A 24410-nucleotide genomic window follows, 5' to 3' on the forward strand; every position below is an offset into this window, starting at 1 on the left:
CACATGAACCATTTCACAGATATCAAGCACTGTTGTTTTTCTTTTTGTGCTACCTGTGAAAAGTCAAACGATTCATTACCCCACAGAAAATAGTCTGCTGTATATATTTCCCCCGATATAAAGTAATGAAGTAACTCTCTTTCCAGCTGTCTTTATCGCATGCAAAGGCATCCACATGTCCCAAGGTGGTGCCACAAGGCCGCTCTAGTTCTCAGAGGGAGAACATGTTGAGGTAAAAAGCCCCGACACTGTCTGTCCTGTACTTAGATTAGAGTTTGAGAGCAAGGTGATGACTCCCTCTGAATAAAAAAATTCCAACAGTGCAACTCCATTATTTAACGCATGTGTCAGGGACCAGGTGTCCCAACATACAGAATTAATAGCCTCTCTGACAGACAATCAAGAAAAAATAAATCAATAAATAAAATAAAATGTCTTGTATCATGGGGATACACAGCTCCCTGTTTGACTGTTAACCTCACAGCCTGGAATCTCAGAGCCATTCAAATTTGGTAAAAGGGGTTGAACGTTTGTGACAAATATACTTTCTCTGGACAGTTAGATTTCAGAGAATTTATTGGTGTATAGGGTCCATTTTAACAGTAACCCTTCGTCCAGCTCCACTGAGTGTTCAGAAATGTTCGCGGACAACTCGAGACAAACAGAGAACTGTTTGCAAAGGTTCCCAAACATTCAGCTAAGTTTGCCAATTTCAAATGCACCTCTAAATATTTGCATTATTGGATGCTGCATCAAAATAAACATCAAATACACTTCAATATAAAGCAGCTATTACAATACAATACATATTAGAAAATAGGCCACTACACTCTGTATGAAGAAATGAATATGATCTACACAATGGAGACAATGTCTAAATGTGCAGCACTGGGGTTTCTTTTCGAACATACTTAAGTATCACCAGTTTACAGACAGGATCCTCCAGTCTAGCGGATAACAGCTTCAGTCCTGATTCTCCAGGATGATTGTAGCACAGATCCAGCTCTTTTAGATGGGAGGGGTTTGAAGTCAGAGCTGAAGTCAGAAAACCACAACTCTTCTCTGAGATGAGACAATCAGAGAGCCTGAGGGAGAGAGAGAAAGAGGGAGAGAAGGAGAGAGATTGTCCTTTTAATTTTCCCTTGCATACTGGTGACATTGTTTGAATCTGAAGTTATGTGTTTATTTTACAACAGATAGATCTGGTTAAACTATTTATCAATTGATTGAACAAGAAACATTCCTTGAGTGGCGATATCTCATGACAACCCCACTCCGACACTCTGCTTTTTGCTCTGAATTGTCCATTGTGACAATCCATTTCATTCAGAGTGAGAGAACAGCGATTGCATAACAGCATTGCATTTGACAGCTATTGAGTGAGAAAGTTGTTTCAATTTTAATTTCAATTTGAACTATTGGAAGACTGGAACTACTTTTTAGGGTGAATGGGAAAAAATCTATATAAAATGATAGAAGACACAATTTGGTGTCTTTCAACACAATTAGTTGATAGCAGAACTGTTAGCAATATGGTACGAGTCAGTGGTGTTGGTAGCAGATATTGCTATGGCTGTGATTACCTGCAGCACAAGGCCAAATAAAAGCCATGGCAATATGTGCTACCGATGCCACTCTCACTTGTGCCATATTGCCTCATTATAAACTAATGACAGATTTGATCAGTTCACAGACATTTTAAGACTCACAAAATACGCTGAAAAGGTAGACTGTCCCTGCACAATGATATAAGCAAAGTAGGATGCTAATTGATTGCTTCATTTGGCTGACCAGTTGATGTTTATTTTTACGTCTTCATAGTTATTCTAACTATTGAGGATATTTATGACAAAGGAATGTCTGCACCCACCTTAATGTGTGTATTTTGCAGTTGGAATGGGACAGTCCCTTACAGAGAAGTTGAGCTCCAGAATCCCTCAAGTCATTGTCACTCAAGTCCAGCTGTTGCAGGGTGTTTGGTGACTGTAGAACTGAAGCCACAATCTCACAAGATTTATCTGTGAGTTTACAATCAGCAAGCCTACATAGAAACACAACAAAAGATAACATGAATACATGGAAATATGTAGTGTTTCCATAATGCCCTGCCCTGATAAATAAATCAAAATCAAGAACACAACATCATATCAGATCAGATCGCTACTGTCGCCATACTGGGGTCATCAGCCGTGCAGCCGGTAAAGGAATGCCGCGGACTTCCGTTCTAGAGCTTCCGGACTGCGAAATAGAGCTCCCCAGTCCCGCCCACAGCCTTGTCCGGAAGAAAAAATCCAATACAATTTCTCCATTGACAATTGGAGAATAAGCCATAACATCGTAACCGTCCATGGTAGACTTAAAACCAGCTACGATGTGACTAAGCGATTATACCTGCTCATATAGATGTCAAAAGTTAATGGGGGCATCAACCTTGTTTTGAGAAAACAATGCTTTATTCACGATTTAACGAGAGAGTACTACACTACCCGACACCCTAACGTGTAAAACTGGTGAAAGCAGAGCCTTTGATTGGTAGAGATCGCCGTTGCCATGGCAATGCCAAACAAACTGTACTCAGCTTTTCCCGCGCCTATCGTCCAGCTTCGTCTCGCTGGAACTTCAAAACTTAAAATGGCTGCAGGGCTGATCAGGACCGATGTGTGGTCTTCCGAAAAATAATGGTTTTCTCATCTTGAAGGTTGAATTTACTCAATGGAAACGGTAGGAAGTAATCATCTTCTTTTCTCAGATTAATATGGAACCATGTTAAACTCTGGTTAGGCTGCAAATGTTGGAAATGTGTGTACGTTTGCAAAGCATCCTGGGATTTGAGTTCTCTATCTCGGAATTTAAGATATGTACACAGTCTTGTACCTTTCGCTTTTTTTACATTTTCTGTTCATTTTTTCACTCGAAATTATAAGTTATATGCTTATGAGTCACATCGTAGCTGGTTAGCCTAAGGCATGGTCTAAAACTCTTTATATCCGAATTTTTCCAGAAGTCAATGGGAGAAATGAATGAGAATTTTACTTCCGGACAAGCACCTCTCTCGGAGGAGGGGCGGGACTGGGGAGCTCTATTACGAATCCTACTATGGCCACGCCAAGTCCGCCCTCTGATTGGCTGAGCTCAATGACACTCACGCTGTGCTGGGTTAGGATAGGGTTCAGGTTAGGGTTAGGGGTTGGGTTAGGGTTAGGACGCTAATCAGAGGGTGGCATAGCGCTTCATAGGGCGGGACTTGGCGTGGCCATAGGGTGCGTTCCATGTAACGATTTATCGGTCCTTCCTTCCTCCCTCGATCCTCGCCCCGGTCATAGCCCCTCCTACTAATGAATTTTGCGAAGGAAACGACGAAGGAATGAGCGGAGGATGGAGGAACGAAGCTTGATGAACTGCGCAAATGAGACGTCCTCGACTGCATACACCATTTAGCACGTGCGACGTCAGTGTAATAGGGCGGATCCAAAAGACGAGCCGACATCTGTGTGCATGCAACTGGTCAGCTCTTCTGCTGATAAAAAAGGACATTTACAAGATTGTGTTTTGAACTCAACACATAACGCATAATTTAAAATCACTAGGTCCGACATGATGCTTTTTTTGTGCAGATACACAAAATGTTTCAATGGCAAATGTTGATAAGGACGTTCAAATAATGAACTTATTGTTCGTTAGGCTACATTTATGTTTCTTCATGAGCCCCTAACATAATCCCACTATAGCTTTTAGCATCAACTTCACACGCCATAAATAACAGACAACATTTCTATATTTCTATATTTTTAAACGTTATACAGGATACGTCATCCATGCGTAGCCACAGAACGCCCATCTCCGAAATAACACTTCCGCGTGGGATGGTCTTATGTTTCCTCTCGTATCGGGATGCGAAATTACGAATCCTACTATGGCCACGCCAAGTCCGCCCTCTGATTGGCTGAGCTCAATGACACTCACGCTGTGCTGGGTTAGGATAGGGTTAAGGTTAGGGTTAGGGGTTGGGTTAAGGTTAGGACGCCAATCAGAGGGCGGCATAGCGCATCATAGGGCGGGACTTGGCGTGGCCATAGTAGGATTCGTAATTTCGCTATCGGGATTGCCACCTCCCTCCTCTGTCCTCGGTCTTGCCTCCTCTGGTTGCAATTACATGAATGAGATGTCCTCGTGCCCTCGACTGTGAGCGATTTCCGGTGAACGAGGATCGAGGGAGGAAGGAAGCCAGATAAATCGTTACATGGAAGGCACCCATAGTAGGATTCGTAATTTCGCTTCCGGACTCGTCAGCCACCAGCAGTACTTCCGGTTCACGTTGACGCTAACTTAAGCCAGTGTATCGGAGAAGGGCTAAGTTTTAGCTATGGCGTTTTTTACGAGATCGCTGCAGGATCTGCCGAGGATAACGGTAAACGACGTTCATCGAATCGTCCAGGCCACATCAAAGACACCAACATCAAAGAAGGATAAAGGTTTTAAATTGTATGTGTCCAGCTACATACACAACTACGAAGGTAAGTTAACAAGCCACTGTTTTCAGTTTACCAAACGATGATAGAAGGTACATACAAGCTGCTAGCTCCTTGGTTCTTTAGGCTACTAGCCAACGTTAACACAGTGAGGAAGTTTTATAATAACGTTAACAGAGTGATGGGTTAACGTTATGAATCATTTCTGAAAATGCGTTAGTGAGGAAATAGTGTTAATAATGTTAGCAAAGTGATAGGTTAACGTTATGAATATTTTGTGTTTCTGAAAATGCGTTACCCTAACCTTTATATTAATCACAGTTTCAAACAAGGAGTCAGGAGGAGAGGTCACAGTTAGGTCTGAGTGCTACCGATCTATGAGGAAAAGCCAGAGGCCTCGCTGTCTGAGTGTAAGGAAAGCCATCCTGCAGGTTCAGTGCAGGTTCAGTTCAGGTTAAAAATACAGGTTCCTCTTTCTCAAAATCAAGTTTCTGTGAGTCATATCATTGTTGTGAATTAAATACAGATAAACACCATCATTGCACCATCATAGTAGAGATATCATGTGACATGAATACAGTGTATACCAGAATTAATGTTAAATGAATGGCTCTCACAGAAGCAAGATTTTGTGAAGAGTTCTTGTTACTGATTTTGTGAAGAGTTCGTGTTACTTATTTTTAAAATAGTAAAATGAGATTAATCATGATATATTATATTTGGCACGGTCAACTGTAGGTTAGGCAAATTGTATCGATCCCTGTATCACTCTAAACATTTTAGAGTTCACTAACAGATTTTCACCAACAAAAGTTCACAAATGTAGTGTGTGAAAGGCTGTCTCTTTTGAATTGCAGTTTTAACTGGTACATTTCTTCTAACAAATATTTGGTGTTATAACAGATTGTGCTAAGGGATTCAAAGCCGGTGGTGTTGGAGAGATGTCGGTGTACCTGTGTGGCAGGTACAGCGTTGTGCTGTCATGTGGCAGCTTTACTGTACCAGACGGCGCACTACTCTCAGCTGAGGCTCACATCAGTTCCCCCAGTGTTCAGTTGCACAGAGACCGAACAAAAGTGGCACAAATCAAGGACCATGGTAGGAAGCCTTTTAATGACTTTCATTTTAAGTATGGATATCTCTTGAATGTTTCTCAAACATGTTTTTATTTCGATGCAGGGTATTAAACCTGGTCCGGTTAATAACATGGTAATCGTATCAGCCAGACCAAGAGAGAGGAGGCTTGCAGAAGGAATCAGGCATGTGTTGTCTCTACCACACACACACACACATACACATGCACGCACGCACACGCACACACACATACACACACACACAACAAATCCATTTGCACACATACATTTACGCACACTGAGAAGTACTTACCTGCTTACTTGCATATGTACCCTCTCTCACACACTCTCATACTTACCGTACTTCCGTGGAAGTACACAAACACACACACACACTCCCTCCTTCATACAAGCAAACCATGAATGCACACACACAGTCACATGCACAAAACTCATTTGTGACCATTCATAGCGAAATCAGTCGTTTTGCGCACAGCGTTATTTTGAGAAAATCAACAATTACAAACTTCCGGGTTAAAATGTTGAATTTCACGTTTTCGCCTCATTCGACTGTTTCATATCGTGAACGCATTTCACGGAAAAACATACGTTTTGACTGTTAAACCCGGCGAAGATTCAACACATTTGCTGTCATTCCTGTTGTGCACGCGCTGCTTAAAAAGGTGATTTCTCCTCTTCTGGCATATCGTGACAGGAGAACCATGTCAACTTTGGATGCTGTTATCTTAGCGATAGTTTGTGTAATACCCTCGATATACATATCGTTGGAAAGCTTAGATTATGGCCGTTCACGTGAGCACAATAACTTAATTTAATTAATTTTACCGAAACGACTGGTTCCGCTTTACAGGGTCACATTTAGTTACATTCAGTATACCTTATGCACATGCCTAACACGTTTGTCTTTTTTCCACAGAAGCAATTTGTATAAAGGAGTGAGCTGCCCTCTGCCAGACATCTCCACTCTGAAGGTTAAGGAGGCGTACCACGGGCTTGGTTCAGACGAAGCTCCCATGATCACAGCCATGGCTGTCTCCAGTGGTGTTCCTCTGGTTGAGTCCATGTTTGGTCCGGTGCAGGAGGGAAGTGTGCTGTCCTATCAGCTACCAGTAAGGACAATCCCCGGTACCTGTCCACACACCGATGCCCCTTCTCCCCCACAGCTGCCACTATCATATTACAGACTGGGACCCTCTACCTGTGCATTTGTTTTTTCTCTACATCAGCACCATCATTTGGCATCCCTTGCGACATCTTTGGAGACTGCACACAAAATTGAACAGAGCACACGCGAACAGAGTTCCTCCGTTGAGTGGCACCAGCTGAGGAGGTGCCGCATCACATCTACCAAATTCAGAGAAGTTTGCCACACCAGGGGGGAAAGCTCTGCTGAGAACCTTGCAAAAAGACTTCTGGGATCGTGTCATCAGACTGCGGACATGCGGCGGGGTCTTGCCCTGGAGCCTATAGCAGTAGAGGAGTACTGCAAGGTAAGGGAGGTCAACCACTACCCATGTGGGTTCCTGATCCACCCTGAGGCACCATGGATGGGGTCAACACCTGATGGGATTGTGTACGATCCTGTGGGGCAGCCAGTGTTTGGCCTGTTAGAAATTAAATGCCCAAATGTAGCCAGCTATGTGGACTGCCCTTACATTATGATAAAGGAGGGTACACATACACTGAGACAATCCCATCCTTATTACTGGCAGGTCCAGGGACAAATGTTGGTTTCTGGGTGTGACTGGTGTGACTTTGTCGTATACACAGAAGATGACATGTTTATACAGAGAATTCCCCGTGACATGGAAGTCATACAAACCATCAAAGAAAAAGTTGACTATTTCTTTTTTTATTTCTACCTCAGTGCCTTTTTGGCGAACTAATGAATTGATTGCATTTTAAATGTTTTTGAAGTTTCTGTGTAGGAAATAAATTACTTCATCAGTGAAATGTTGCTACATTGTGTTTTTGATTGTAATGTAATGTTTAGGGTCAATGACTAATGCATTACTTGGATCCCAGCATTTCAGTGTTTTGTATGGTTTAAGTCTTAAAAGGTAAGAGACAGTAATTAAGAATGAGACCAACCAAAAGCAGATTGAGCAAAGAAATATTTTAACAAGGTAGCATGCAAAGGCCTAAACTGTATATTATACAAAATATTTAAAACAACTCTGTTGTTGGAGAGACCTTAGACCTCAGGCTTCTTTGCCCAAGCCTTTACCAGTGGCCCATTTTCGTAGTTGGTAAGCAGACAAGCCACTGTGTATAGCTGATTGATGCTCCCAAAAACCCGTAGGGGAATCACTGAATCGAAGATCTTGTGCTCCTTGACCCGGTGAATGGAGCGTTCCACGTGCACCCTTAGACGTGCTATGGCCTGGGTCCCCATAACCTCAGATGCAGACATTTGAGGCCTGCCAGAGAGGAAGACTGGCCTGTACACCTTGCAAGGCACAATGTCATCGATGAGGAAACCCCTATCTACCATGACGGCCATCTCAGGTTTGAGCACACTGAGGACACCAGACTCACTGGTAATTTGTTTGTCACTGATAGACCCAGCATACAATGCGGACACAAAAGTAACTGGCCCATGTGGTGCGATCCCAATGGCCCAATCCCAATGTCAGCCCTAAAGACTAAGAACTAAAGACTCACAGACTTAATTGATCTCAGGTGCTAAGTGAGTGAGTGTGTGAGGCCACATAGGCTCAGATAGGTATTTGGGATTGGGACAGCACTTCACGAGATCACATGTACCTTGGCGATGTTTACTAACAAAGACGTTGCTAACATTTGCAACATGCACGTGTGTCGTGCGTGCTGTTGTTTACCTTCATTTCCGGATTTTTCTATGATCTCCGCAGTAAACGTCACAACACTTTGAACTGTGGGTAATTCCCTTAGGTTAAGTCTGCACCGATGCAGACTCACGGAAAGGGCTCGGTAAGTCTGTACTCAAACCCTCCCGCCCGTTGTAATTCGACATTGGGACAGCCCTAAACCCTTACGAATTTCGCGAGAACGCGCACCAAAGTCCGTGAGTTCGTGAGTCCGGACATTGGGATTGGGCCATTGACACCTCAGCTCCGTGCAGTCAAGGATGACTGTGGTGTCAGGGTAATCCTTGAAGTCAGCAGGTAGATTCCTCTGTATCTCATCTTCAGGTATCCAGATCCTCACTGAGCCAAGTACTGTAAACAGGAAGTTGCTCCAGGTTGTTATGATTCTGCTGACCGTGGACTGATGTATACTGTACCGGTCAGCAAGGTCCTGTTGCTTGGACCCAAGGGCAAGATAATTGAGAAACAAAAAAAACAATGGGCTGCAGGGAATGGGTAGCTTTTGACTCCGTGAGAGCTCCTCTCTGTGCTTGTCGAACACTGACCATGGATGGTATAGAGTTTGCAATCAAGCCCCAGAACCGCATCAGTAGGTCATATGATGCAAACCTAAAGAAATGGAATACAGATTAATAAATAACTGTTCATAATTAAATAGGTTACACAAAATATACACCTAATCTAAAATGTACCAGGGTGGCGGTGTTACTATTAGCCTAGACCAAGTTTTTCTGACAGAATACAAATACTGCAAGCCCCTCCATACAGTGTCCTGACTCATTGACTCAAAACGTGATATATTGCACTACTCACTCACTCACTCACTCACTCACTCACTCACTCACTCACACACGCACACACACACACACACACACACACACACACACACACACACACACACACACACACACACACACACACACACAGCCTAGGCTACCTTACATACCTTGTAAAGAACCTGATGTCCTTGTCCGAGGCCGCAAAACGGTGAATGCCGAACCGCTGCCTCAGAGTAAGACCCTCGATTTGTTGGCGTAACTGGCGAATTTCCTCCCGGAGAGACGCGTTTTCCTCCAAGACCAAATCGACGATCGCAGGTTGGGGTTTCGAGGCATAGTCGTGATGCATGGGGACGGGTGTTACGGGATCCGGTGTAGGCACATCCTCTGGCGGTGGTCTTTCCCTTCTCTCCCAAACCCCTGGTCGTGTAGGTGGGTGGAAAAAGTTGTTCCACTCAAATAGAACGGGAACAGCACCCCGTTTCAACAGCCGTCGACCTGTTGTTGCTGATGCTGGTTCACGGATGTCTTCTTCTTTGAAATGCCGGCTACACACCCGGGTGTGAGGCGTTACAGTGAATTTATCTCCACTCCAATTTATCCACTTACGCCGCAGCTCCTCGTCGGCAGGAAAAGTAAAAAAACTAAGCACAGTGTTGTACTTCGCAGATGCCTGGCACTGTGGCACACAACAGTGTTCGGCAGTTGTACCAGGCACTCTCTGGTATTTAAATGCTGACTTTTTCATATCGATATTGTATACCAGCAATAATCCAGACGGATATCCAAAACCGTTGTAGGTCTACGCGTAGGTGGTACGCGAGCTGATACACACGATGAGAAGGGCGGCTTATCAAACATAATGTGTTACTTTTTAATGTATCGAATGGTGGGCTTACGCGAGCCAAGCAGGAAACGCGGGAAGGGTTGGGAACCGCTGGCTAGGCTACAACGATCAGACAGTAAAAATAAATACATAATTTCGAATCAGGTCATAATGATATGGAAACGTGAAATTAAAGGATCTAATTTCTAAAATATATTACGCTAGCCTACGTTTTCATACTAAAAAAGGTCGGCTTATCAAACATGATGCAATGTGTTACTTTTTAATGTATCGGATGGTGGGGTTACGCGAGCCAGGCAGGAAACGCGGGAGGGGTTGGGAACCGCTGGCTAGGCTACTGTAACGAGTTAGACAGTAAAAATAAATACATAATTTCGAATCAGGTCATAATGATATGGAAACGTGAAATTAAAGAATCTAATTTCTAAACCCTATATTACGCTAGCCTACGTTTTCATACAAAAAAGGGCGGCTTATCAAACATGATGCCTGGAATACACGCTGTAGCCCACTAGAACAAATGGACAGTAGTAATGGAACGGAAGTAATTAAGTGTTTGACATTTCAGCGGAAAGACGTCACAATGGCCGTTGGCATTTAGGCCATTCGCTTACTGTAGGCTAGCAGGCTACACTGATTTAGCATAGATTCTCCCCACATGTTGTCGCTGCAGCTAAAGGCCAGCGTTTGCACACACAGAATATACAGTGGGATTGGACTTGAATGTGGACTTGACAAAGGTAAAGACGCAATTACTGTAACAATGGAATGTTAACAAATCGTTCAAATTCAACTGTTTAGAAATTAACACCAAACGTTCGGTGCTCGGGCCGCACACTCAGTACGAGCCGTTGGCGACACTGACAGCAGCCGTTGGATCACAGCAGATCTAACGTTAGTAAGACATAAGTCCTCAAAGCCTGGCGAGAAGATTCAATAATTTTCAGGGCGGTCTTTGAGCCCGAGTTTCTGTCCTCTGCCCTCTGATACAACTACTCAAAACCTGGCGAGAAGAATCAAGGACGACGTGACCCGCTGTGGTTTACTCTTGTTGCTACTTTCTTATGTGGAACTAGCCTGGCTAACGCCTCCCACTTCTCAAATGAGTCGTGGTCTGGCAACCAGACGTTCATTTTCTCGTATTTGAAAAAATGCCCAGATCCGTTCATTGGGCGCCACGGATGTCTATCAAATTTGATAGCTCACCCAACTCGTACGTATGCAACGCTAAGGGCTGCCGTAAATCCTTTGGCGTCGAATGTAGACGCAAGAAGGCAACCGAAACTTCACGGATGTTCTGTGATTGGTTCGCCAACATCAGGCGAACATTTGGGCGTTAGTTTCCAGACTGGCTTAGCAGCGGGATTGAAATCACCGCGCAAGGCAGTATGGGAAAACCCAGGCTAATGTGGAACACTAACATCGGACAACAGTATTCAGAGGCGAACCATAACGTTTCGCTTCCATTAAAAACTAAATGAAATGATGAGAAAAAAATACTCTTGAACTTATTTTCAATTTGACGTACATCCATAACAAAGGTAACGTTAAATAAGACATTTCTCACCAGTGTCTATAGTTAAAAACACTGTTGTGGTTAGCTAGACACTCAGCTAGCATAATAACGTCCTGCTAGTGCTACCCGAAAAGTTGAGCTGTCAACCGTTAACGGTAGTGGGTCCAACGTCCTTCCCCCAGTTTCATCGAATAACTAATTCTATAATTTATTAACCCAAGATCTTAAGAAGTACTGAAAGGAAAGGAAAACGAATTTAGATGCCTACCTGGCGATAAGATTGAAGTATTTTGTCCCACCACCCACAGCAAAACGAGGCAGAGAGCAGAGTTACTCGACGTGGTTCACTCACTGACTCAGAGTCAGTCAGAAATAACTTTAACGGCTGCGCGGAGTGCGCGCTGCAGTATTTATTCCGAAGGTGACGTGTATCTCTCGTGCCACACAATAGAGAGAAAGGATAGGACAGGACCATAGACCTAAAAGAAATGGAGAGCCGAAGTCCCGCCCCTTCCGATTGCCTCCATGGGACCTATCTTTGGATTTTTTTTCAATGGCAGTCAATGGAGAAATATAAATTATTTTCTGGTCCAGATTGTCTTGTGCCTTGAATTACCCATATGATGTTTGTCAATCTTAATGACAATTTTTCATGTAAAGACATTTGAAAAGTATGTCGTAACTAGTGAATTACAACATTGTGAAAGATCGTGTTTCCAACGACTACAAACACATCAGTCGCGTTAGTGACGTTAGACCAATTCACAGCCACGGGCGCCAGCAACAGGTCTTATTTGAGCTTCCCCCTTGCCGATGAAAATATCATGAGTCAGAGGATTAAACACATCAGATAAGTTGTATTTCATTCATAGACTGTACAAACACTACTGTTAAGTGACTTAGCTGGCAGCAAGATGTAACCGTTAACTAGCATAATAGCTAGCTAACTAGCCAGCCTCTCGTTTGCTAGTTGGTGGCTCAGTTGGTGACGTGCATCGTTTGAGACGAGAAATGTAGTCCACTGAACGGATTCGCACAAAACTTAGATAACTTTTAAAGTCTAATGAAAAACAGAACTTTATTAATGTGAAAAATTATCTTTTAAATTCCCACACATCATATGTCAAATGCACGGTCCAACTCGAACGGGACCAAAAAATAATTGTTATCTCTCCATTGACTCCCATGCATAAAAAATCGTAAAATAGGTCCCATGGACCGGAAGTAGAAGGGCGTGACTTCGGCTCTCTATGAGAGGGGGCTGAAACAAAAATTTGTTTCCTGTTCATCGTACTGCGCAGACTCAAACTCATTTTGTGACGTTAGCCTGCTGTAACTCGTCTGATAGATCGAAAACCTCTGAAATTGTTAACGTTCGTTTTTTAATATTATTATTATGTGTACTTGCCTCTAGGTAATGCTTTACCATATCAAACAGTAGGCTACCGTAGGCTACACGCATTTTCACTGATCTTGCGAATGACTCTCCGTCATGGTTTTCGTGCAGGCTCACTCAGCTTCTTATCCAAACATTACGGGCGAACGTTAGCTTCCCTACAACAGACATGCTAAAATACTTCTTTACGGGAAACCAACGTAATATACGGGGAATAAGTGAATTAATTTTGCCTTCGATACCCTATATAGAATACACAGAAGCTATAAGGGAGACAAAGGGCACATGTTACATGAAGTTATGGGATCGCAAAAAAATCTGAAATCTATGGCCGTCCAAGGGAGTTAGCAGAGCGTTGATCACCAGCTCATTTCGTGTTTCTACTTCCGGGAATATGCCTGCCCCCTTGGACAGGACAGTGGTAAGAGAAAAAGGATAGAAATATAGAACTGATAGGATAGAAATAGTTCTTGTTTGCTCGTTTAAGGATAGAAATAGTAATGTATCCAAAACGCTATCCATTTTAATGCATTTCCAAAATCATTTTTTATGATTATTTTGTTTTCCAAGTAATTTCAGTGGAACTGTAGGCCTATTGGGGTAGGCTATTCATTTGATTTGTCTTTCAATCAAAACAACCCAACTGCACTTTTTATGCTATAGCGTTCTGGAAAAGAGTTCTTCATGTATAGGCCTACCAAACAACAACCACAATAAATAATGACTCTGACATAATTGGGCGGCTAGGCTAGCCTGGAAAACCAGCGCCAACTGCTGGACGGCAAAATGTTTTGCCTGCATTTAGGACTGGCCTCGGACCACTGTACATTTTGAAAACACTGCCCTGAATCTGGCAGATGGCAACTAAACCAATCACAACGCAGAGATGTGTTTTGAATCAAGGCGGACGGGGCAGAGGGCTCTGGGGCGGGGTTTTGAGGGAGTGACGACAGAGCGTTGGCCTATATGCACGGACACGGTTTGAAAGACAACGGGTTGTGCTCATCAACAATGTTCCGTTGTATCCATTCATCGGAGCCAGACTAAATTAGACATCCAATCCATTTAGGCTGGCTTATCAGGCTACGGTTAGGCTACAGCCACTAGATGTATAGGCATGTCATCTCCTCCCTAATGAATCAGCGTTCGCTTGTAAGCTGGCTGCTATGGTTTAGCCAAAGGAATGACACTTAGTATAGCCTTTGGGCTTTATTGTGTTTTTTATATCCTTTTGAACACTTGATGTTCAGTAAAGTTTCAATCAATCAATCAATCAATCAATCAATCAATCAATGCTGATGAGCTCCAGATAATTGGCAAACATGACCCCAAGAACATGGACATGTAGGATAGGTAGCTTCTGGATGAAGAGGAAGACAAGGATGTGCTAGAGCAGGAGGGTAAGCCTAATCTCCTATCATCCTCAGCTGGGTACGCATGTTTGGGAGTGTGTGTGTGTGTGTGTGTGTGTGTGTGTGTGTGTGTGTGTGTGTGTGTGTGTGTGTGTGTGTGTGTGTGTGTGTGTGTGTGTGTGTGTGTGTGTGTGTGTGTGTGTGTGTGTGTGTGTGTGTGTGTGTGTGTGTGTGTGTGTGTGCAAGCCCAACTGTAAGCATGCACATTTGTGGTAGTGACGAGAGCGCTGCTCTGATTTCCGTCTCCATTTTATGTTGTGGCCTCTGAGCCGCCCGTAACAACAGTCAACATAATCAGGAGACATTATTCTCCAGTAATGACAAAGATTATACACACTCACACACAGATCTGGAAGGTTTTAATAAGATGTAGTTTATGTGTTAAGTGGATAACTTGAAGGGATGTAATGAATATTGTCCCAACGGATCAGCCAATATTTGCCTAATTAAACAATAAAACAAAAAATGTCAGGAAATACATGCAAGTGCTTATGTGCCAACCTTAATATCTGCAGTATGCTATTGGAACTTGACAGTCCCTTAGAGAGAAGCTGCACCCCAGAATCCCCCAGGTCATTGTTACTGAAGTTCAGCTGTAGCAGGGAGTTTGGTGACTGTAGAATTGAAGCAGCAATCTCACATAATTTATCTGTGAGCTTACAATCAGCAAGCCTGCATAAGAACACAACAAAACATAACATGAATAAATGGAAGATACTGTATTTACACAGTGCCCTGATAAATAAATAACAATCTAGAGACATTTCAACAACAGTGCAAAAATCACTGTGTAGGCCTATCACTATGGTCAAACCGACACACACATATATGCACGCACGCAGGCACGCACACTTGAAAGATTTTACTTTGATGTAGTCAAAGGTGATGTAGCTAAATTGTAGGGGTGCAATGAATATTGGCCTCACATTGGCCTTCTTGACTTGTATCGGCTTATTTGTAAAAACGGATGAGGTTTATCTGTAATATCAATTCTGCAAAAGCTAAATGTTGTGTTAAGCAAAGACTGGCACATTCAGAGTTAAAGGAGAATTCCGGTGTGAAATTGAGCTTAACTGTACCGAAACATGTTAAGGTGTACTCACACGTGTTGTAAGACGCACCTTTGCTCACCCCCAGCATTCCGAACTCCTCCGTTTTCAGCCTAGCTTGCAGTAGGCTTGAATCTATTAGATTGGGCATCACGTAGCCTATGCCGCTAAATCGCTATTTTTAAACCATTAAAAAGGTTCCAAGTAACTCCACACTGCATTGGTAGACTTCTGAGGGTCCTGACATTCAAAACGAGATACTGAGAACTTTGGAAATGCACAGGAAGTTTATTAAAAAAAAGACTGTTTACAAGCAGTGCCTTCATAGAATCTCTCCGCTGGGCGCCATCTTGGAATCAAGTCGCGATAAGCCGACTGACGAGCACAAACGAACAGGAAGGACAGGGGAACATATTGCTAAAGTAATTCCATAGGAAATATATAGTTATACTGTCTACATGAGCATGATGAGTAACAAAGCTCAAAATGTTTGCAATATGTCCCCCTGTCTTTCCTGTTCGTTTGTGCTCGTCAGTCGACTTATCGCGACTTCACCACAAGATGGCGCCCAGCGGAGAGAGTCTATGAAGGTACTGCTTGAATAAACAGTCTTTTTTAATAAACTTCCTGTGCACTTCCAAAGTTCTAAGTATCTCGTTTTAAATGTCAGGACCCTCAGAAGTCAACCAATGCAGTGTGGAGTTACTTGGAACCTTTTTAATGGTTTAAAAATAGTGATTTAGCTGCATAGGCTATGCGATGCCCAATCTAATAGATTCAAGCCTACTGCAAGCTAGACTGAAAACGGAGGAGTTCGGAATGCTGGGGGTGAGCGAAAGTGCGTCCTACAACACGTGTGAGTACACCTTAACATGTTTCGGTACAGTTAAGCTCAATTTCACACCGGAATTCTCCTTTAATGCTGAAGGGCTGAACGACTTGCATATTGTTTCACTAGTAATGGCCTTACACCAACCTTAATGTCTGCAGTTTGCAGTGGGGACTAGACAGTCCCTTATAGAGAAGCTGAACTCCAGAATCTCTCAGGTCATTGTGACTCACGTCTAGCCCTATCAGGGAGTTTGGTGACTGTAGAACAGCAGCCACAATTCCACATGACTTCTCTGAGAGTTTGCATGCAGCAAGTCTGCATAACAACATGAGAAAAGATCAAATGAAAGGGCTATTGTTAACACTGCACCACTAAATCAACATAATCAAGACAGATTATTCCCCTGTAACGACAGTACATCATGGCTATCACAATACTAAGATCAATCTTTTAATAGCTTATATTTTAAAAACGTGGGCCTATAGCCAGTACAGTGGGTACGGGTTGAGAATGCACCTTCTCCCGCGGGACTCCCGAAGAGATCCCGCAGGCCGTCAAGCCGATTTTTTCCGAGGCTAAGGCAATGTACCCAAACAACCACCAGGTGGCAGAAAGTTTCATCCCGCATTTCAAAATTATGAAGACCGCATATCCGTCAATAGTCGACTCCTTAATCTCATTTAATCATTACAATGAAGGTGATGACTGGCGAAATTATTCAAACGACGTTTCAATGAACCATTGTTGAAATGAATGAAAATGGTTATAGAAAATCGCCTACTGCCTAACGCCGACACAGCTGATTCTTTGATTGATTCTAAGCTGTTTTGATGTAGGGGATGGGTAAACTGGCGCGCTACAAACATGCTACCAATCAAATGTAATATTAGTAGGACTAGCCTACTTAGACACTTTAGTCATAGGCAACGTTGCATGTTAATTTGGGCTAGAAGTGCTTGCTTGTGGTGGCGCTCCTGTCCGCTGCTTCTCCCGAATTGTGTGGCAAATTTGTCAGCAATCAGCTTAAATGTCAAATCATATTTATTTCTCTTTGTCGCCATGGTATTTGGGGGAAACGCGGAGAAACGAGATGGTCAGTCCTCGTATTTTTTCTTCGCGTTTCGTTATAAGAAATATATAAGTAATAGTTAGCCTTCTTCCGTATTGAACAGATACGCTCTTTGTTCCGTATTTTAAGGAACTACTCAATGCACACACACTACAATGAAAAACACACAAAGAAATCACTAAACATATAGCCTACAACCTAATGACACTTTAATGCAGTGTTTCTCAAACTATGGGCCGCGAAACGTGGAGACTGCTGCTGGTCCGCGAGACATGGAGTGAAATTAGGTCCGGTGATCTGATAATTTGCTGCGCAATTGACCAAGCAACCGCGGACCGACAGAAAAAGAAAGCAAACGTTGCTGCGGAAATGCTTGCTAATTTGATGTGTTTAAACATAGAGCCATACAATTAGGTGTGTCTGTTATTATGATAATGTTCGAGCATAACTGCTTGTCCATACTGCCCTGCAAAGGCAAAAGACCTTAACTCGCTAGAGTGTGAAACTGAGAAAAATGACTTTAAAGTTTCTTTTTTGTCCAGACAAAAGTATTTTAGGTAGGACTCCCAAAATTTGACAAGTTGTTGATAAGGTGAAGAAATGTTTGTAAACCAAAAAAAATAGCTCAAAATTGACCTTTGACCCTTGTTTGGCTGTTACTGTACTCTGCCTTTGTATCATATGCACAAAATGGAGGAGTGGTGCAAAGGCAAAAGGTATTAACTGACATAAAATGAATATTTGCCTGCTGTTCAACATACTTACATCCAATATAAGAACACTTAACCAAGGTCTAGTCATCATGGTATTTATTTTAAATTATATAGACCATGGTTGTTCCTACAAAGTGCTATAATGATCAGGATAGCGCAGCAACACTAAACTTACTTAAAATACAAGAGATATTTTCTCAATGCAGATCATTCAATTATAATTTAATACAAAGGTACAGTATATGTATTGATTTTAGAGTAATAATTAATTAAACATTTGATTAGACCATTCCTCATCCTCCATGTTCACAAGCAACGAGACCCGGAAGGCCCAGGTTGGATAAGTAGGGACTGCACAGTCTGCAAATAGCCAGTTCAGTGATGATGATAATTAATTGATAATGATTATTATTGTATTACTCTATTATAATAAAAAAAATAATCAGCAGCATACCTATCTCATTGAATGATTGACCCTAACAACATTTCATATCTATCAGTTGATGAGCCACAGGCCCATAACTAATTCTATAGGCTATTTTGCATAAGGACCTGAAATCACCTGAGGAAGGAAGTACAGGAGAAAAACAATGTCCCATGTTTACAAACGTGGTCAATCAAATTTAAGGGTTAAAGGTTAAATGCCACCAAACTGCTCAAGATGCACAGTCAGCAAACTCGATTTGGATCACTACTTTTTAATTCAGAGATAACATGGACAGGGTCCACCGAAAAAAAGTTGGAATTACTTTAACCATCGGGGTTAGCTTACTTTGTTAGCAATATGGATTGGTGAAAGATCTGGCATGAACATCTGCAAGAAATATGGTTCAAACATGTACGGATTGTTTTGGATGCAGATTACGTGCTTTGCTATGGATTATATCTTCCATTGATTACATCGGATAACATGGAAAGGTAGGATGCCTGTATGTTGTTTTAATAATTGGTTTTCGGCGTCTGATGAGGCTCCGCTAAATGAGGAGGTGTGTCAGCCTCAACGTTAGCTACGTGATTCAAATTAGCTCCGGGCTGTCACAGACATCGACAGACCTGAACCATCGCCCTGAACGAAAATCACAACATGTATGACAACCTGTAAAACATACAATCTATAGCTTGCTCACCTTGCTTTAAATCCTACTGCATACTGAGCAGTTTGTCTGGCTAGCTAAGTGGTGTTGTTCTCGCAAACTAGCTTATGTGGTTTGGTGACGGCAAACTTTGACGGTAGGTCAAAGGTAGAGTAGCCGTAACATCACGGCGGTACAGTAACATCTGTCGTGAAGCCTGGTTTACCAAAGGCAGAACAGCTTAACTCTACTTCAGCGTGCCGGCACAAAGGCCAAAAGCCTTAACATAACTGTTAAGGCGTTCTACTGTGGTTTCTCTTACGGTTTTGGAAGTTACGGCTGTCAGAGCCCTTTATTTTTTCGTTAAAACGATTAAATTGACTAACGATATTCATTCACATGATAAAGGAGGTCTCAAATACCCCAAAAATGACATTAACTCATTTTTGACAAAATATGATGTTAAGGGGTTTTGCCTTTGTACGGCAGCATAGCTCAGTGACAGGTGTTAATAGCCTTGCCATAAGCACTGCTGCAGGTGCTTCTTTTATTATGCGGTTAGAGCATAAGCGCTTATATAGACTATAACTCAGGGACAGGTGCAAAACCACCAACTGGGATGGATCGAAGGGCAAGCAAGCACTGCCACACAACGTGAAGGCCTTTGTGTTGTCAACACTAAACAGAAAGTTTCCTACGATGGGGAGAAGTGGCCGCAAGGACTGCATCGATAAGATCAACGAAACAGTAATGTTTTACAACCCAGCTGGTATCCGCTGTTCATTCCGACATATCCCCACTCGGCGGTAGGCCTAGGCCTATTTAACTTTTTTTTTTTTCAAACAACGTGCCATTCCGACATGAGGTCATTAATAGGCTGTTAATGTCATAACTATTAGGCTATCATTAGGCTTACTATGCATGGTTGTAGGCAGCTATGAGGCCACTGAGATCTGGACCTCATCGGTTTTGAGAGCTGGAAATACATGTGTTTGCTAAATATCGGTTGTTGTGCATGTTGCGTTCGCAACTCGGGGAAGTGAAAGCAGTTCTGTAAAGACATTGCAAGTTTTCATGGAGATCATCTGCGCCGCGCAGCTGTAGCTGATTGTAAAAGCCGATTGGAAATACATAAGTTTAGAGCGAACGTTTCAACTATGTTTGCCATGGTAGACAAAAACACTCAAATAAAACAATAGCCTAAAAAATAACTGCATGCGTAATGGACACGGCTCTATATCCTAAATAATTTTCGAGGTTCGCCATTTGGTAATATGACCTATCCTTACTGACAATAATTTAGATTGAGCACAACTAAAGTTGCACGAAGGCAAAATACAGTCCTAAAAGCCTATTCTATATAGCCTAGCCAATATTGTAGATGTGCAAAAGCAGCATTTGCGTGCGTGCTTGCCGGTGAGGTGTAGCCTACAAAAATGAGCATAACATCTGATTATTAAAGTATGACTATAGGATATAGGCTAGAGAAGAGTTGGTTTAAAATTCAAGTGTAGTAAAAAAGTTTGTGCACATCCCCGGTCAAGGTGCAGAACAAGAGTAGGCTAAATCATAAAAAAATGGAAAAAGGTTCGCACACTTGAAATCCTTCTTTTTTGATTTGATTTGATTTTATTTATCACAAAGGAATGACGTTTCGACCGTGTGGTCTTCTTCAGATTAAAATTCAAGTACGTGCGCTATTTAACCCCTCGAGACCGACTGAAGTCTGCTGACACAGCCAGACGACTCTCCCAACCCATTCATTCGTTTTGGCCGATATAACCCATTCATTCGTTTTGTGCGTATATAGATTCCTGCTTGCTGCATTACCGTGACCCTTAGCCTACCTTGTGGATGATTTTTTCTCATTGGAATACAGCAGGACAGAATGCCTTTTATCTAACAAACGCAAAAGCTGAGATTGTTGGAAGGACTAGGCTACTCAACAAACTTGTTTTTCGTTTCTGGGAGATCTCGTTATCGTTGTGGATTGTCGGATTTTTATACTTATTGTTTGGACTTATGAACAATGAACTTTGAGGGGTGGTTGTTAGTGCTTTACAAAGCTTTGTGTTAATAAGTGTCGATCCTCCTATCCTTCAGCTCACTGCGCGATGCAGTTGCGCATAGTGGCCACGAAGTCATTAACTGTTTACGACACAATACATGATATTTGTGTTTTTCGTTTCTTAGATTTAATGCATGTTTGACATGTAAACAGGCCTTCAGTCCGTTAACTTAAGGCCTTCTTTGCATGGGGTTGCTCGCATCCGCCCGTAACCTAGGCTATTATGTGCGTAGTGGCTGCATACTCTTGATTATAATAAGAGGCAAATGTTACAGGACAACTTAAACTGACTTCCCCAATGCTTCCCCGCAGCACATTACATTTTAATATAGGCTAATATAGGATAAACAAAGTCTATGGACTTGCTATATTAAATCCAGTAGCCTAATAATTCTATGTGCCACGTCCGATTTCGCAAGTGATGTAGTAGGCTACGTTTAAACATCGACAAACGTCTGTGAGACTACCCATTTCATGAAGAGCAATTGTCTTGTGCGATCATTCCCCCTCCCCCACACTTGTCTAACCAGTTCACTAGACATTATAGCCTACCTATATGCGGCATTGAGGACAATTGCCTCCCTCCCCCCTCTCTCTCGACAGACACTTCCTGACACTAGGGCTCGGGATCATGACATCAAAACTTCGCGGGCACAGCCACATTGGCAGCTTCACTCCTTATTTTACTATGGATTACTATGGATTTACTCCCGCCTTTTAGTGTGTTCCTGTTACTTAGTTTTTGCCTTCTTGGTCGTATGTTGCTGTGTAGTGGGGTGCAGAGGTGGGACAAAGTCATTGTTTGGCAAGTCACAAGTTAGTCTCAATTCATTGCCCTCAAGTCCCGAGTCAAGTCCCGAGTCAAGACAGGCAAGTCCCGAGTCAAGTCCAAGTCAAAGGCCAACAAGTCTCAAGTCAAGTCCCAAGTCCTACGGTCTGACTTTCGAGTCCTTTCGAGTCTTTTTAAAAAACGAGTGAAACAGGTATTTTGTCAATTGAATTTGTGTGTGCTGGAGAGATTAGATTGAGATGCAAATCTGTCTAGCAGAAATGTCAAATGGTATCTGTAGCACATTCTCAATGAAATATAGGCCCTATGTGTTAACATATGTGCTCAATTTGTTAAGAAACCACTGATAGGCCTACACAAGCTGAAATAGTTTTAAAACGTGTGACCATGTTTATTACATTACAAAAATAGGCAAAGCCGTATTGCCATAATAGTCCAAGAGCATTAGCTCAAAATAGAGTCAAACCCGGAACAAATTAGTAACAAGCTGAATTTTTCAGGATATGTTCAGAATACCTTTAGGAATAACATACTAAAAGTCCCCGTGAATCCCCCTTGTGCTCTCTGAGATATTCAAGATGGCGTCCAAAATGGCCGTAATTTGGAGATTTTTCCGTATTTCAGGCTTAAAACCTAATACAAATGCAATTAAAAGGTCAAAATATATGTTTTATAGGGCAAGTAAGTCAATTTCATCATTAGTTTATTGAATGGAGACATTTCATAATAATTCAGTTACCTCCATAAGTATTGGAACACATGCTAAAGTTGACTGTATAAAATCGTCTTTTGGAAATTGATCTTAATGCCTTAAATGGAAAAAATGAGGAAATATCCAACCTTTAAGGACATCAATTTTGTTTGTGAATAAGTATATATCATAATGTTTTTTATTTCAGTTAGCCTATTAGCTGGTTTCATTCTCATTGAGCTCAATGCAATTCAAACCAGCTAATAGGCTAACTGAAATAAAACCATGCTAATCTCTTGGTATGGTGAAGGGTATGTGATGATGTGGGGTTATTTTAATTCCAAAGGCCAAGGGGACTTTATCAGGGTGCATAGTGTCCTGGATGGAACCATGAAATACGTTTTCTCATACAAGGAATCCAAATTCACCATTGACACACTGCTAAAATTAAAGTTAACCAAGATTACAAGATCATTAATGTGACAATGACTAAAGCGACTAAAAAAAGTTAAAAGTAGGGATGTAATGATACACTCAATCCACGATACGATAGGCTACACGATATTAAGGTCACGATACAATACAATTTTATATATTGTTATCATTATTATTATTATTATTATTATTATTATAAGCTATATAAAATAGCAGATTATCTTACATTTTCTAACAAAAATTGAGTTAAGAGAATTGAAATTGAAGGTTAAAATCTCTCATGTCATGAGCAACTTCATAATTATTATGTAGCAGCTGCATTTTACAGCTACAAAAGCGATCTTGCAACTTTGGTAGCTCTTGGTGTGAACGCACAGTTAGACAAACAATCAGACAACAATTTTCCCTCTATAACCTTTGTAATATAATAGCACATAATATTATATATAATGCTGACCTCATATAGCATATCATATTATACTTGTACATAACGTCCTAAACATCAAGTAATAAAGCCATTTCATAAACATACAGTATACGAGAGGTATTCATTATGCAAATAATGACTTTTTTTGTCATTTCAATCCTTGATTGTAATTTCTTCTTGGAAACCTACACACATTTACTGTACTGTGAACATTCTTAAATGTGAACTTGTGAAGTCCTGAGCTCAGTAGGAGTTCACATATAAATTGACACGGTCACAGCCTATAGATATTAGATTTTTGACATCAGTGTCATTCAGCGACAGTGATGGAGTCATGCATTATGCACGGATTATGTGCAAGTTGGATGCAAAGGAAGGCCAACTCTGTCATCTTTACTAGATGATGAAGAAACTGAAGAATCAAGACCAGTTTCCGATGATAGAATAGAATAGAATAGAATAGAATATATACTTTTTTGATCCCGTGAGGGAAATTCAGTTCTCTGCATTTAACCCAATTTAACCGAATTAGTGAACACACAGCACACAGTGAACACACAGTGAGGTGAATCACACAACCCAGAGCAGTGAGCTGCCTGCCCAACCAGCGGCGCTCGGGGAGCAGTGAGGGATGAGGATGTTGACTGAAGTGATGTACAGTCCCCTCCGACCATAAGTATTGGAACACATGCTAAGTTGACTATATAAAATCATCTTTTGAAAATTGATATTGATGCCTTAAATGAAAAAATGAGGAAATATCTTTCTGAATGAATAATGTATCGTAAATAAATAAATGTTTTCCTTAAAATACAGGGGTCATAAGTATTGGAATGCCTATGTTAACCCTATGTGTTAAAATTCCCATAGAGGCAGGATGATTTTTTATTCATTTATTTAT

The 24410-nt window shown here is 41.8% G+C and overlaps 1 protein-coding gene across 1 annotated transcript in view; it reads right to left on the reverse strand.

The window, feature by feature from the left end:
- LOC134076363 (NACHT, LRR and PYD domains-containing protein 12-like) overlaps positions 1 to 24410 on the reverse strand; it is a 46081-nt gene that overhangs the window by 2101 nt on the left and 19570 nt on the right. The window contains exons 9-12 of the mRNA XM_062531377.1: positions 16388 to 16558; positions 14864 to 15034; positions 1871 to 2041; positions 912 to 1085 (exon numbers count right to left, since the gene is read on the reverse strand). Coding sequence (XP_062387361.1) covers positions 912 to 1085; positions 1871 to 2041; positions 14864 to 15034; positions 16388 to 16558 — 687 coding nt within the window. The remainder of the gene's footprint in view (positions 1 to 911; positions 1086 to 1870; positions 2042 to 14863; positions 15035 to 16387; positions 16559 to 24410) is intronic.

This window comes from Sardina pilchardus, chromosome 1 (assembly GCF_963854185.1).
Source record: "Sardina pilchardus chromosome 1, fSarPil1.1, whole genome shotgun sequence".
NCBI lineage: Eukaryota > Metazoa > Chordata > Actinopteri > Clupeiformes > Clupeidae > Sardina > Sardina pilchardus.